General features: G+C 35.7%; 1 protein-coding gene across 2 annotated transcripts in view; it reads right to left on the bottom strand.

The window, feature by feature from the left end:
* The window catches only part of Kcnt2 (potassium sodium-activated channel subfamily T member 2), a 354,847-nt gene that overhangs the window by 7,691 nt on the left and 330,603 nt on the right, over positions 1 to 16,553 (bottom strand). For both annotated transcript variants that reach the window (XM_006994959.4, XM_042258262.2), the window contains 2 exons: positions 11,008 to 11,308; positions 3,127 to 3,211 (listed from right to left, as the gene is read on the bottom strand). In XM_006994959.4, the coding sequence (XP_006995021.1) occupies positions 3,127 to 3,211; positions 11,008 to 11,308 (386 nt within the window). The remainder of the gene's footprint in view (positions 1 to 3,126; positions 3,212 to 11,007; positions 11,309 to 16,553) is intronic.

Raw genomic sequence — 16,553 nt, 5'->3', positions numbered from 1 at the left:
AATGGCATTATACCAAGGCCAAAAGCTTGGCCAGCTAAAGAATGATCAACAAAGTGTAAACCACAAAGTGGGAGATGGTTTCTGAAATATTGATTCAATAAGTAATATTATATCTAGAATACATGGGGAGTTCAACCAGTTTAACAACAGCAAAATCCCCAAAGTATTAATGCAATTAAAATTCCACAAATGACCTGAAAGAACAGTTGTCATAGAAATTACTGAAAAGAACAAAAAACTATAACAACATCCAATCATTAAATGAATACAAATCAAAACAGAGTGATTATTGTCTAACATCTTTTAGAATGGCTATTATACAAAAGATCAGAGATCAAATATTGCTGGAGATGTAGAAAAAGAGAAATACTCGTTTACTATTAATGCAAATTTTAAATAGTTTAGCCATAATTAAAACAATACAGAAATTATTTTTATAGAACTAGAAAGAAAAGCAGTGTGATCCCGCAATCTACTACAAGGTATATAAAGAAAATTAAGTAAATAACTCAATAAGAATTATATGGTTCATTATACCATGAATTAAATTGAGCTAATTGACATTTACAGAACATTTACTCCAGCAACCGCTGAATATACGTTCTTCTCAACATATGGAAACTTCTCCAAGATAGACTGTACTTTAGAAGACGAAACAAGTGTAAAAGCAGTAAAAATTACTGCCGTTTCTGGCAGTAATTGTGGTTTTTCGGGTACCGGCCCACTTCTCTGGTAATGACACTGATTCTCTGGTAATGGCATGTATAACTTTTATATTCTGTTTGGTCTGCTTTCTGTTCCTGACAACACATATAGTTTTTAAGTAGATCTCTATTGTTCTATTTGTCAATAAGACTCAGGAGTCAAAGGCTGGGGAGAAAACCTGCTAGCTCAGAGCATTTGAGGAGCAACAAGCTGAGCTTCCCTTTTTGCAGGCATCACAGAAAGACCTCCACTCTCAAATTCCCTTCCTACTACTTCCTGTGCATCTCTCTATCCATCTTCCAGACTCCCTCTGACTCTCTTTGATTACTTTCTGTCAGGTAATTGCTAGCTCTGCCTCCTGAGCAAAGGTTGATTTTCTTTAATTAACTCAAATGCAAACTTGGGGTTCACGGTGTGATCGAATATCATACAACAATATTTCTCTTATCTGAACAGAACTACCCACACTTTCATGTTTGTTGAAATATCACTAATAACAAAGGCTTCCATCTAATAATGTGATATTATTTGAAGCCATGTGGATGAAACTAGAGAACAACGTAAAAGGAGTTAGACATAGAAAGATAAACACCATGTGTTCTCATTTATATGTTTAAACAAAAATGTTAATTTCTGAGATATAAAGAGTAGAGTGTTAGCTATTAGATCATTAGGAAGTGTGGAGAATGGGGTACAAGGAAAAACGGTTAATTGGTAAATGAATATATTGAATAGAAGAACTTTTAAAATATGGTAAATGAATACAGTTGGATAGAAGTAACTTTTAAAATGTTATGGCATAGTAAAGTAACAATTCATTGTATACTTCAAAATAGTTAGAGGAAGAGAATTTGGATAGTCTCAACAGAAATGATAAATGTCAAGGACATAACAAGTCAATTACATTCTGTGAATGTCAATTTCAATTTTCAACCAGATAGATCTACAGTCAACTGACCGATGGTATCTAAGCTTTTCTACTGGGGATTATGTTCACTAGATTTACTGAGGTTGGAAGATCTATTCCCTGTGATGGAATCCTAAACATATAAAAAGGAAAAAGTGGGGTGAACACAAGCATTCCTCGCTTTGTGCTGCTCAATCCGTAGGCAATGACAAATTATTCAAGTTCCTGCCTCTTCTATTTCCCAGCCACGGTGAATGGTAACAATGGTAACCACCATCTTTGAGCCTCCAAGCAGACCCAGAACAGGACCACTCATGACCTGAAGAGCAGATTTTCATAAGAATTTCTTTTCTATGCTCACACTATCAACTGTAAAAGTTTCATTTCTAAACTATTGACACTTTCTTTCTCAGGTGTGGATAAGCAACCTATAATAAAGTCACATTTGAACCTTTTACTTTGTTACCTAAGTCCCTTCTTAGAGTCAAATCTAATTTGATTTCCATTGTTATATTGACCAATTATTTCCTAAAATACTTCTTGTCTTTCCTATGCAGAAGATTTTCTTTTATCATTATTCCAGTTCTGGAATGCGCCCCCTCTCCCCACATTCGGCAAAACAAATCCTATTTAAATTTCAGAAGGTAGTTAATATCTCCCACCATTTTTGGTATTGATTCCATTTTGAAGTAATATCTTTCTTCTTGAAATTAATGAAGTACCACCTAACTTAATCAAAGATTAAATTCCTTATATGACATAAGTCATTGTGAATTCTTTCCATTTACTTGTGATCAACTATAATTTTGTTAATTAAGTATAAGCACGTGGAAGTAAAGGAAACTGTCATATTAATTTCTGTATCTCATTTTTAGGATAGTGTCATAACTATTGTATACATACACTCCATCCTTTTAGGGCAGCAGTTCTCAACCTGTGGATTGCAACCCCTTTGGGGGGTCACATATAAGATATTTACATTATGATTCATAACAGTAGCAAAATTACAGTTATGAAGTAGCAATAAAATAAATTTTATGGTCAGGGGGGTCACCACAACATGTGGAACTGTATTAAAGGGTTGCAGCATTAGGAAGGGTGAGAACTATTTTAGTGATGTGGTTCTTCTTTCTAGCCTTTTCCTAATGTATTCCACGGTATTTTAATTTTGCTAATGGATATTTAAAGATCTTTAGAGACATATATGTTGGTTACTTCACTTTTTCTCTGACCTGCTCTCCATAGAGTAAGATTTTCTCTTGCTTTGAAAGTGTGTATTTGCCCACAGAATAGAGAATGTCTGCTGCTATTTCCTCACTTAACAAGCCTTCTTTTCAACAATTCTACATTTTAAAGTACTACATGGAGAACCAGAGGGATGCATATGCTCACCAAAAATCACTTTTCCCAAGCATGGTCATCACACAAACAAATAAGAGACTATAATGGTCAATAAAATAGAAGGTAGATTAGTAATATATATATCCCTAATCCGCTATATGAAGTCAACTTACACAACATCATTTAGCTCAAGCCTGGTATCTGGAGATGGATTGATCAGGATGTAGGACAGTGTGCTTTGATGATCATTCATTTCATCTGCAAGATAAACAAATGTTGTCTGTTATGGTTCACACAAAATCACAGAAATCTCTGTACTCGTGTTTAAATCATGTAGTTGTCAATGATTTAACAATGACTTGAATTAGTTGCTTTTGGTTCTGTTTTGTTTTTAATGGATGGAAGTTTGGTTCCTACATTTCTGTCATCTGAAATATCTTCAAAGTACCTACTTTTTGTTTCAGTAGATGATAAAAATAAAGTATCTAATTCTGTTCAGTGTAACCATAGTTACATTCTCTCCTGAAAGTCATTATAATTAAAAAGTTTTTCTACTAAAGAAATGGTTATGAGATATTTACTTGATTCATTTCCCTTTATAATAATTAAAGATAATTAGAAGCAAATATTGTCATCCCAGAGAACATTGATACAGGAAACTCCTGAAAAATAATCTATTCGTATGCATTTAGAAGGTATTAGAGAATCACGTTAAACTATGAACAGCTTTTATATGTATGACTTCATGGCACAATTTGTTTCTTCTTTAAAAATACAAATAATCCTTTGTAAAAGAATTTAACCTTACATTTTAAGGAGACTACACTGGCAAATACTTTTCTTCTCATCGGTCATGTTGGGAAGTGCTGGTACCATGAGGACATTGAAGTTAATGTACTCAGAGCACTGGGCTATGTCCTGAGTTAGTTCTTAAAAGATCAGGTTGTTTCAAAAGGGCAAGTCTTCAATCCCTGCCCTACATAAGCTGGCTTTATACCTCACTCTGTAAGTTTCTATTTTATCTTCACACCTGATCTAATGTGATACAGACAAGGGGCCACCACAAAACACCATAACTGAACCTGTATTAGAATCCTTACCTCCAATAATATGACTTAATAAAGTTCATTTCTTGAAAAGTACACAAATTCGAATATCAGATATAGCCATAAGAAACTCACCAATACAAAACAGCATAGAAATAATCATTTTTAAAATGTGAAAAACTTTGTAGGTCTTGATATTTTACATTCTAAGAGCATTCTAAGTTGCAAAGACAAACCCACGTGGACATGTACTTCAATGACTACTCTTCTTTCCAAGGATAAAGTCTGTTGTTTTATTTGAAACCACAACAAACAGCATGAAGGTTTAGTGTTTTTCAGACACTAGGCTTGTAAATAAGCAGAGTTCTTTTTTTTTTTTTTTTTTTGGTGTTTTTTTTTTTTTTTTTTTTTTTTTTTTTTTTTTTTTTTTGAGACAGAGTTTCTCTGTATATGTAGTTTTGTGTCTTTCCTGGAACTCACTCTGTAGCCCAGGCTGGCCTTGAGCTCACAGAGATCTGCTGTGGATATTGTTCTATATAAATAAAACACTGGTGGCCAGTGACGAGGCAGGAAGTAGGTGGGACAAGGAGAGAGGAGAATGCTGGGAAGCGGAAGGCTGAGGGGAGAGACACTGCAGCCACGGCCAGGAGAGGTAACCTGTAAAGACGCCGTTAAGCCACCAGCCACGTGGCAAAGTATAGATTTATAAAAATGGGTTAATTTAAGATAAAAGGACAGTTAGCAGAAAGCCTGCCACGGCCATACAGTTTATAAGTGATATAAGCGTCTGAGTGATTATTTTATAAGTGGATTGTGGGACTGCGGGGCTTGGGGAACCTGGAGAGAAGCCCTCCAGCAACAGAGATCTGCCTGCCTCTGCCTCCCAAGTGCTGGGATTAAAGGCATGTGCCACCACCACCCAGCATTAAGCATAGTTCTTGAAGGCAATACTGTATTATTAAGTTTGAAGAAAAGTTTAAAATTGCTTCTTACCAAAGGAAGTTCCTCAATATCTAAATACTTCATTAAAGTTCATGTCAGGCCAACATAGCTGAACCTAATAAGCAATTTGCTGTACTGAAATGCTATTCTCACAAAATAATGTTATTTATTACATTCATTTCGGTAGCAAAAAAATGCCCTCCCAATGTCATAATATATTCTGCTTTAGTTCAGTTGATTTGCAAATCAACTTTAATGCCTGTAACTAAAGTTAGTATCTCACAGGACAGACAAATTATAGAATAGGTGAGCCGACCAAAAGTTTACCACTAATAATGTCAGGATTGCCAGGAAATAAACAAAGAATGCCCAAGGATGTATAAAGCACAGCTAACATCTAACAAACAAACTGCTTAGCACAAGTATGGCCTAAAGATTGCATGGGGAACACTGAAATAATTTGGGAAACACTGAAAAATTATTTGAAAGTCAAATGCAGCTGGGAATCCAGTATGTTTATTTGCTAAGTCTAGGAATCATAACGAGGGATGTATGTCTAAATCAACAGGCTGGAGTTTGAAATCCCAATTTATTATAAAAATGATACTCCAAAAATAGTTACAAATCAAACATAAATCGTATTATACTGACACAGGTTTATCAAGATCATATATCTCTATGAAAAATAAGTTTGATTCATATGTTCTTCTCTGAAAAAGTTCTTTTTGTGTGAATTATAATCACTTCTTTTCAAAGGAAGTCAAATTGATGGTGTGCTCTGGACCCTAACTCATAAATAACAAACATTCTGAGAGGCAATAGGTACACTAGAAAGATCCCCATGCCATTTGGATGTGAGCAACTCAGTTTCTAAAATAAACAACAGTATTGCTGAGCTGCAATATGAAGAAGCTAATCTTACCAGACTACCACTTGCTCAGTGGAGATAGCCAGCTGCACTCTGATGATCTGACATTAACAGAGAACTCTCATATTTTTTTTTAATATAGAAGCCAAGGGGCAGTGGTGATCTCATTTGTTTGTCCAGTGCTTTCTAGATAATTATGAGCTTTTCTAATGGTAGATGCAATTATTTTGTCAGTACTTTGGTTTGCCCTGTTAGCCTATTTTTAACACATCAAACTGAATGCATTTATTGTGTAACTGGCTCTAAGAAGGACATCAAACATGTTGATAATATACTCAGTGATTTCACAAGTTTTAAATCAAGGCATGGATGAGGTCACAGTTGGAAGCAGCAATTCCAGTTTCTTTCTTTACTCCTCAATGTCTAGTCCTCATGGAAGAGGAATACCATCCTTTTGATTTAGGTTAAAAGTGGTTGTTGAGTTCAAAACCATTCTTTCAAGTCTGCCTTGCAATAGAGCTCAGTTGGACCACAGCTTGTCTGCCACACGTTGTCTGAAGGCCTGCAGTTACCTCTTTCTCTTTGTGACTTTGCATTTGAGAATTAATAAGCATGTTTTTAAATCTATTGTAGACACACTTCAAAGCAATATTTACCAATTGTTTTAATGGCCATACACTACTGTTTTAATCTCAACTAGCCATATTCTGAGGTTATATTTTGTTTATTTCTCAATTCTATAAAGGTGAATATAGCAGGTTTGATGGATTTTTAAGAGCTTAATATAATTATCATTAGCCCTGGCAGACATGCATATATATGGTCGTGCCAATAACAGAATACAATACTTACTAATGAAATGGATTTGCTTTATATCTGGTTGTATGAATCAGAGAATTAAGATTCTATTTCCTAGCATCAGAGATGTACTAAGAATCTTCTATGAATATACTGTGTCCAGACAGCTAAACTCTGATCTTAGGTAACTGAAAAAATACCATATAGTCAAAATCACTGCTCTTGAAATTGTTGCACACACACAGTGGAAAAATCAGGCGACTCAGCAAATGGTGCTGACAAAATGAGATATGCACCCTCAGAACAGTGAATTTAGATTCACGTCTTTCTTCCTACATAAAGCTCAATTCAAAAGGGACCACACACTTTCATTTAAAACATGAAATGTTGGAACTTCTGGAGCAAAGCGGAGGGGATCCACTTCGGGATTGAAGTGTGCAAAAGAGCTTCCTAACAGGGCTTCAGGGGGTGGGCTGGGGGTAGGGAATCGGTGAATGGACTGCTAGAAATCCTTGGCACAGCCAAGGGCACTAAGGGCAGGGGTAACACACAGCTCACAGATGAGAGAAAATCTTTGTCCTGTACCTCAGACAAGGGGCTATTAGCAAAAACGTACAAAGAACTGCAAAGTACTACCAACAGATTGAGTAAGGAGTTGAAAAGACAATTTTTAAAACATGCAAATGATAAATATTTCTAAATTTCTTTTTTAAATGTTGAGACTGTCATAAAATTATACCATTTCCTCCTTTCCTTTCTCCCTCCAAGCCCTTCCAAATACCCTTTCCTCTCTTTCAAATCCATTGACTCATTTTCTTTGTTTTTCTGAAATGGGCATGTGTGTGTCCTTAAATACATAAATACAACATGTTCAGTCTCTTTTATGTAACTTGTATGTATATAATTTCAGACCTGACCATTTGGATAACCAATTGCAGTGCATTCCATGGGGAAGACTATTTCTCCTGTTCTATCATTCCTTAGTTGCTTATAGTTCTTTGTGTAGGGTTGAGGCCCCATGAGCTTTCCCTCATCTGTATTAGTGTATCTACTGGTGTCATTTAAGCAAACACGCTTGTGAGAATTTATAACTGACATTTCCAGTAGACACAATTTCACAGCAACTGTCAGGAGTAGTGTCATAGATGTATGAGATGCAAAATGTTACAGAAAATTACAAGTGACCAATACTTTTTTTTTTTAATTCCTCAAAATTTCAAGCAATCAAGAAACTGGGAATTAAGTGTAGATGGTGAGTCAATAAAATTTAAGGATATATGGGGAAGCTTAATGGAATAACACTGTTTCATAAGCCAATTACAAATTTTAATCTCTTGGTTTTTTGAGACAGGGTTTCTCTGTGTAGCTTTGGCTGTCCTGGAACTCACAAAGATCTGCCCACCTCTGCCTCTGGAGTGCTTGGATCAAAGACATGCACAACTGCCACCTGGAAAATGCATTAAAATGATTTATTTACTTTTTAATTTTCTCTTTGCTTTGTTGTTTTGCCTGAATGTATGTCTGTGTGAGAGTACTGGATCCCTAGATCTGGAGTTACAGACAGTTGTGAGCTACCATGTGGGTACCGGGAATTGAACTTGGGTCCTCTGGAAGAGCAGTCAATGCTCTTAGGCACTGAGCCATTTCTTTAGCCCTCCAATTTTATATTTTAACTCCACATTAGTGAACAATGCTGCTTTCAGAAGACACAGGAGTTATTAAATGAAAATCTCACAGACAGGCATGTATTAATTCCCTAACTATGATTGGTCAAAGAGGCCCCAGTGTCACCCAATACAGACAATACAAGCCACTGGCATTGCTTTGGTTATCTATCATAATCACGTGATAAGACCCTATCACTGAGGACACCATTCACTTTGGGTTCAGGACACAAAGAAATTGACTCTGAGTTAGCCAGGTCTCACTCCTTTCTCCCTCTTTCCTACCTGCCCCCGACCATGTGGTCTCCCCTGGTGTAAAAACATACAATGCTGCTAGTCTAGTAATTTGTCATTGGTGCCACTGAGAGAACTGCATCCACAGAAGGATAGAATGCCTTCTGTTCTATAAGAATTATCATGATCATAAAATCAACTAATTTACATGAAGATAGAATATGAGAAAGTTTTGAGAAAGATTTTCTTATAACTCCCTGATGCTTTCTTGGGTGATGCCCGTACAGTTGGCTCATACAGTTTCATATTCCTAACAATCAAGACTGTGATATACAGTCCTGCTTATGGATGAATGGTATTATAACATTCTGGGACAGTTGAAATTTAGATGAAGAAATATTTGCCATATCTTCTCATTAAAAGACAAGTAATTTAGCACTACCTAAAAGGTAAAAATAGAAAATTAAAATATTAGAAATCGAATCATCTCAGATGTCATCAAACTGGCAAGTTGCCATTAGTAAATTTCTGGAAGAACATTCTGAGCTTTTCATTTACTTCCCAATGTAACATATTAAATGCTTTTTTTGTTAAAATTACTGGACACAGATTAGTATTCACCACAATTAAGAGAAACATAATTACAAATGTCAATTACATAAGGAACTCTGACTGGAGAAAATTCAAATGCAAGTCTTTGATCAGGGTAATCCACCTCTAAGAGGAAAACCATAAAATTTAAACAAGATACTAATATGATCACTTTGAAGGAATTATGAGAAAATTAACACAGTTTCAGTATGAAACCACTAAGTAAATATATTTTACTTTTCATGCTAAAAAAACAACTTCTTTTAAATTCTAATTCAGTGATTAAAGTGTCTTATGAACATTATCTCAATATAAAACTTTATAATAAAGATAAAATGGGGATTATATATATGTATATATGAATGTGTGCAAGTGTGTGTGCAATCATGTATACATGTAAGTATACATAAACAATGAAAACACCCCATTTATCATTGGTCAATTGACTGTTTATTTTTAATTAGTTTCATATATTTTGAGAATTTCATGCATGATGGTTGAATCTGTATCATCCCTGTCCCTTTGTCTCTCAAATTCCTCTATTACCTCTCCAATATGCATGACCTTTAAAAAATATTATTGTTATATGTATGCATATGTATGCATACATATTATATATATACATACATATACACATACATCATACTGAGTCCATTTAGTTTTGTTTATATGTGCATGTGTCCAGGGATAAACTTTGTATCGAACAACCTATGTGAGAAATTATCCTAAAGGCAAGGGATTCTGCCTCTCTCAGTAGTCACTGGCCTCCAGTAGTTCTCCATCTAAGGGTGGGACTGTGTGGGATTTCCTCAGTCTCTATAGCATGTTTACTGGATTGGTTATTATGCTGCCAACCACTTTTCTAAAATAAAACTTGGATAATAATAATGGCATTTCTAAGGTGACCAGTGCATTACTTCATTAAGCTTTTTGTATATGGAATCATTGATTAACATAGCAACTAGCAATTATTTAGAAAGCTTGCACAATGTCAAATAACACTATTTCTATTTCAGAAATAAAGCTTTCAAGGCCTCAGCCCTAGGCAAAGAGCAACAGAGAAAAGCAGGGATCTGGAGAGATGGTCTTCCCCAGAGAAAAGCACACCAATTGGCTGTAGAGAGCCCAATGGTCAACCCAGATAATATACATAAAAGTGACATAATACAAACTGAACAGGTTATATTTAGGAACACACACACACACGTACATATATGAATGCAGTAATAATTAATGGAAGAAGAGGCCATGATTTTGAAGGAAAGCAGGGAAGGGTATATGGGATAGTTTGAAGGAAGGAAAGGTGAAGGAGAAATGTCATAGTAATATTAGAATAAAATAGAAAATAGATAAAGCTTTTGAAGTCTTTGGGTAAGAATTTAAACAATTTCTAATTTCATCATAGTTCTCCAATGGCTATTATAGTTACTTACTTGCAATACTTCAAATTCATTGTATCTCAAGCCCCAGAAATTAGATGGATGTGATGTTTGTGTCCTGTGTGTGTGAGCGTGTGTGTGTTGTGTGTATGTTTGAGAGAGAAAAATTGCAGCCAGATAGGCCTTTATAAATCTCAGCCATGTGCAAGCAAATCCAAAAGTTTCATGGCTTAGTTTTTATAGCTCTAAATTTGAAACTAAATCTACCTCAAAATTTCTCTTTAAATTAAAAGTGAGATATTCCCGTAATAGGTTCAAACATTGCCTAGTGATCTAAATAATTGCTGAACATGTTTTAGCAACATGTTTGTTATTTAAATGTTCCACAAAAGATGAAATTTTCATCCAGGTGCCACGTACATGCATTTTCAGACAAAAAAATTCAGTTCTCCCTTCCATTAGAGCTGACTGTGTAACTAGTAACAGCAGAAACCTGACATGCTCACGTGTATAGGAGTTTTAAGGAGCATACCGTAGCCCACCATAGAAAGGCCCAGGTGTTTCATCCTATTTTTCACAAGTTCAGCAAGCTCCTGTCTTTCGGACCTCCTGTAGAGGTTCAGCCGCTGCTGGGTGATTTTTTCTGCACTTTTACCGGAATGCTTTGGGCCTTTTCTGCTCAGCCTCCGGGCCCACTGCATGCTCTTCCTCCGCAGCAAGGGGTGGTCCGACTGGTCGCTGGAGGTTGAGTTGCGGTGAATGCCACGGTGGTGCCCCGGCTCTTTGGCATCTTTGGTGTCTTCCCACTCTTCCACACTGATGGATATTTGAGACTTTAAAGGAGATGGATATTGATAATTAGATGCGGAGGAAAAGTCATTACCTAGAACTGGAATACTTCGTTTGCATGATCTTGGTGTAAATGCAAAACTACACCTGAGAGTTTCCACGGGAAAAAGAAAATCAAACCATTCCATTCTAATCACCTTTTCCTAATCACTCACATGAAATGTAACCCTAGCCAAGGAGACTTTTACTGTATGGAAACATGCTCACGCTAGTCAACAGTTTCCTTAATGCTACCGGACTTATGGACCCAAGGATCTGCCATGGAGTTCCCCTCCAGGTGTGAAACCTTGCTTGAACTTCGGCTTTCACAGGCATACACAGCTGTCTTTCAAAGTAATAGGAATTAAGCTACCAATTTAAGTCAGGAAGTAGGTCCAATACATCCTCTAAATATGAATATAAATTATGAGGCTCAGTGTGTCCCTTACCCAAAACTGTAGCAACATGTTAGGCAATAATTATACACCTCAATTCAGCCAAAATATCAACTTATTCAGATTTCTACTATGAAACAGTACCGTGTTAGGACAACATAAAATAGTTCATTTAAACTTCATATCTCCTGGTGAAAAGTTCACTAAATGAAAGTAGAAACCAGATTTTATCTCTCAGAACTTAAACTAGAAGCATTAAAGATTTTACATCATGGGTACCTTTATAAATCTTTGCTTATTTTTTTCTCACCAAGTTAATATTACAACTAAAATTTCCTCTGTGGAAGTAGTTTACAAACTATTGGGAAATATCTATCATTAGTAAGGACTATCTACAGTTATTTAGTAATAATTTGTAATATGTCCTACATGAGCAATTGCTTGAATTTCTTCTGTGTAAAGCTTTCCATAGAAAACAGCCAAGGTGCTGAGCTCATTTAGGAGCATTTACAATTTAGGTATTAGAGTCATACACTGATAAATATTTAAGGGACAGGGGAAGAAGGATTTGGTGCTTATTCAAGCAGATCTAAATCACTATTTGTCTTTGTGAATGTTTCTTCTTAGTCCCATCGCTCAGGTACTGTGAAATGCATGCATCTAAAATATGGATCAAAGTGTATGCATGTATTATTGAAGCAATATTAAAAAGGTCAAATTTAGCATTGTTTTGAAATCCTGTATGAAAGGGATATCAATTGCAAGTTAGTTTTTTTTTAAATAAGTCTACACAACAAGCAACATCTTCATAAGTGCCACTTTATCTAGAAGAAAAAGGAATGAGAATAATTTGGGGATTTTTTTTTTTTCAGAAAACCAAGTTAAAATTTAGAGATTTCTTAGTACAAATTTGGAATTTCAAAACCTTTCTTTCTCCTTTGAATATCATGTATGAAAAGCATAGTTAGCTTTTTATAATGAGATGAACAAATTAGAGAGATGCTTCAGGATTTTTCTAGCTCAATATGAAGACGAAACATTCTAAATAAAATGATAATGTTAATATTCATCCTCTGCCCCTCACCAACCTTTTAAAAATTTATCTAACACATTACCATTTATAGAAAACAATATCATCTCTAACTTTGAACTAAAGTAATAACAATAGTAATGCATAAGAAATAAAGTTTACCCACAGTGTAAATAACATTGCTGATATGCACTGTTATTAAATTGTATGCCTATTGTGTGTTTGTGTGAAAAGATAGCTGTTTGTGAATTAATTTCCGACTGTCTCTTCCTTTGGTGTTTGGCACACTGTTCTGCTTTGGACTAGGCAAAAGATACAGTGTAGCACAGGAAATGAAATGGTGGCTTCACCGTAGGGGCTCTTTCTGCACTGCTAGTTTGAGGATTAGAATAGCAGATGGTGAAAACCAGGCGTTCTAGGGATCACACTGGACTTGGTTTAAATTCCCATAGACTACTTAGCAGCTTCCTTTCTTTGTTATGAAATCTAAACTCTCTATTTCTATTTTCCCTTCTGAAAAAAGTGTTTCATTGCATTTTTTTTTGTCTATCAATTATTTTTCTGATTAAATCAAAGAGACAAGGCATGGAGTTTAACTCAAAAAATGTTCTCTCTCTATATATGCACATATATATGTATATATACACTGAGAAAGCAGTACAAATGAAAAATAGATATTAAAAAGAGAGTAACAACTTTGTTACTTGGTTAAATGTAGTGGATTTGAAGACCATAAAAATACTTATAATAAAAATATATGTATATTTTTCTATAATGTTTCTCTCAATTATTCTATGTTTATAATTAATTAAAGAACTCTGTTTTTTATATTTTTATCAGCAAATAATCCAATGCTGGATCATAGGCAAAAGAGGGCCACACACAGAATTTTCCCATGGGAGTTGGATTGCAAACTCAGGCAGTCATGCATGAACATCAGGTGCTCTTATTTATTTAGGTATATCTCTACCCCTCCACAAATACATTTACATGAAATGGTTTAAGGTACATATACATTTGTATATACATACATAAAGTTGAAATAAAAAATGACAATTACATATGTGTTTATAATAAGTTGTCACAATTTAAATTCTTATCATTTTAAAAAGGTGTATTATTTATTAAGATTCATAAAACTTGCCATGACTAAGAAAAGTGCTAAATGTAAATCTTTACAAAAATAATAGCATGCATTTAAAAGAAGAAATAACTTATATCTAAAATATCTTTATTATTTCATTGTTTAAAAGAATTTGGAAGAGGAATGGGAAGAACACAGTAGTATAAAGGCTTAAAGGGGAAAAATGGAACAAGAAGGGTTAAATTAGGGTAGAAATGGAGGGCAGGGTAGAAGAGGGAATAGCAAGAAGGATAAATAACACTAATATTTGAAAAAGTCCTATTGAAATATTTCTCCAAATCAGGGGAACAAGAGCTTTGACAAAAGCCTCAAAAAACTTCTTGGGGTGATTCCAACCAAGCAAGTGAAAGATTTGCACAATAAAACTTTTAAGACATTGAAGAAGATACCAGGAGATGGAAAGATTTCCTATGCTCATGGATAGGTAGGATAAACAGTGAAATTCGCAATCGTTCTAAAAGCAATAACTAGAATAAAGTAAATTCTCATCAAAATTCCACCACAATTCTTCACAGACCTTAAAAAGCCCATAATCAACTTATCATGGAAACACAGGCATACCCCAGATAGTTAAAACTCTCATGTATAGTGAAAGAACTCCTGGAGGTATCCCCATTCCTGACCTCAAATTTTACTACAAAGCTGAGAAGTTGGCAAGGTGAGGTTGGATGTGGCCTGTTCTGTTTCTCTGATCATTCAGCATTCACTCCAATACCTAGGCTACAATCCACATAAGCACAAAAGTTAGGTGTAAAGTAAAAGACTGTGTGTGTGTGTGTGTGTGTGTGTTGGATCTCCATATAAAGGGGAAATAGAATAGATCATTACACATGGATGGGAGGGGGTGATAAAGTCTGGAATGAGAGGATCAAATGGGGAGGAGGATAGAACAGAGATATGAGGGAGAGAATATGAGGAGTGACAGCTAAAACTAGGGGCTATTTGAGGGGCCATATGCAAACTGAATACAATAGGTGCTTCCTAAAATATATTCATATATGGGAGTGCTCTAACGAGTCACCAAATAACTAGGGAGACAGAGTCACAACTAGTCATGTCTTGTCACAAAATGAGTAATTTTGATCCTGTCCATAAACTGATGGTAAGGCACTATTGGTAAAGACTACAGGTATTCATCTCATTGACTATGGAGAAGGCAAGCTTGTGCCCATTTAGTCTTCAGCCCTGCTGGCTAGTGCTCATGGTAATGAACAGTATGCTGCATGCATGAAGGAGAAAGGTAAACACCAACCCAGTTACAAACACTCATATTCACAGTGGTGATCTAGCTGCAAGATGTGTTGGTGCAACAGTGGCAAAAAAACTTATGGGAGTAACAAAGCACTCTGTTGGATTTAAGGTTCCATGAGATGGCACCCATTTCTGACACCACTCAGATAGCCAAGAATCTGAGACTAGATAAGTCAGGGACCTACTTGAAAACCAACTACTACTGGTATGCTAAAGGAATGTAGGTATAAAATGTGTCCTAAAAACACTTATCTACTAATAGCTCTGTGTACCGCTTATCCATCATCAGAGAAGTTTCAAGTACAGAGACCCATAATTAGACAGTGTGTAGTAAGTGATAGACCCTGGAATGCTCAGTCCTAAAAGGGATGTCTCCATCAAATCCCTCCAATCAGAACTCAAGGAACGCTGGAGAAGAGACAAAATGGTCCTAAGATTCAGAAGGGCTGGAAGACATCAAGGAAAGAAGGCCTTATAAGCACAGCAGAAATGAAGCATATATGAACTCACAGAGACTTTGCACCATGCACAGAATCTTCACATGTCTGGGATAAACGAGGTTTCAGCACTGAGAGGGGACATGGACACAAACCCACATGCCTAACTCTGAAGCTATCTCCAATTGATACCAGCTCACAAGAAAACTTAGTTTTCCTCTACAGTCTTACTGGGTATACAAACCACTCTTAAGGACATGACACATGTTCAGCAGTAGATGGCCAACACAAAATAAACACAATAGCATTTCTGGAGGTTCTTTGTCTCTCAATGCTTTGTCAAGGCTTGCTGTGGATCTACTTGGTTAATAAAATGCTGATTGGCCAGTAGCCAGGTAGGAAGTATAGGCGGGACAAGCAGAGAGGAGAATTCGGGGAATAGAAAGGCTGAGTGAGGAGATGCCGCAAGCCGCAATCATAAGAAGCAAGATGTAAAGATACTGATAAGTCATGAGCCATGTGGCAAAGTATAGATTTATCGAAATGGGTCAATTTAAGATGTAAGATTTGGCTAGCAAGAATCCTGAGCCATTAGGCCATACAGTTTCAATGAATATAAGCCTTTATGTGTTTATTTGGATCTGAGAAGCTGCAGGCCTGAGCAGAACTGGAGAAAACTCCAGCTTCAAAGGCTTTTTGTTTTTGTTCTTGTTTTTTACTTTACAGGTTACTTGTATATGTGTTATGGTTTCTGTATATAATATGATTACTGTATATAATAGCATGTGTGTCTGTACATCTATATATATTTCCAATATTTGTTATTTGGCTCTTTTTATTCTGTTTGTTTTGTCTTATTCTGATTTGTTTTTACTTTATCCTATTTATCCTATTTTATTATTACTATCTATTTTTAGATCCCTGTTTGTTTTCTAATGAGAGAGCAATAAAGGCTGTGGATTTGGGTGGGTGGGAAAGTGGGGGGGTATCTAG

The sequence above is a fragment of the Peromyscus maniculatus genome, chromosome 11 (assembly GCF_049852395.1).
Source record: "Peromyscus maniculatus bairdii isolate BWxNUB_F1_BW_parent chromosome 11, HU_Pman_BW_mat_3.1, whole genome shotgun sequence".
NCBI lineage: Eukaryota > Metazoa > Chordata > Mammalia > Rodentia > Cricetidae > Peromyscus > Peromyscus maniculatus.
This window is presented reverse-complemented; position numbering and strand designations above follow the sequence as displayed.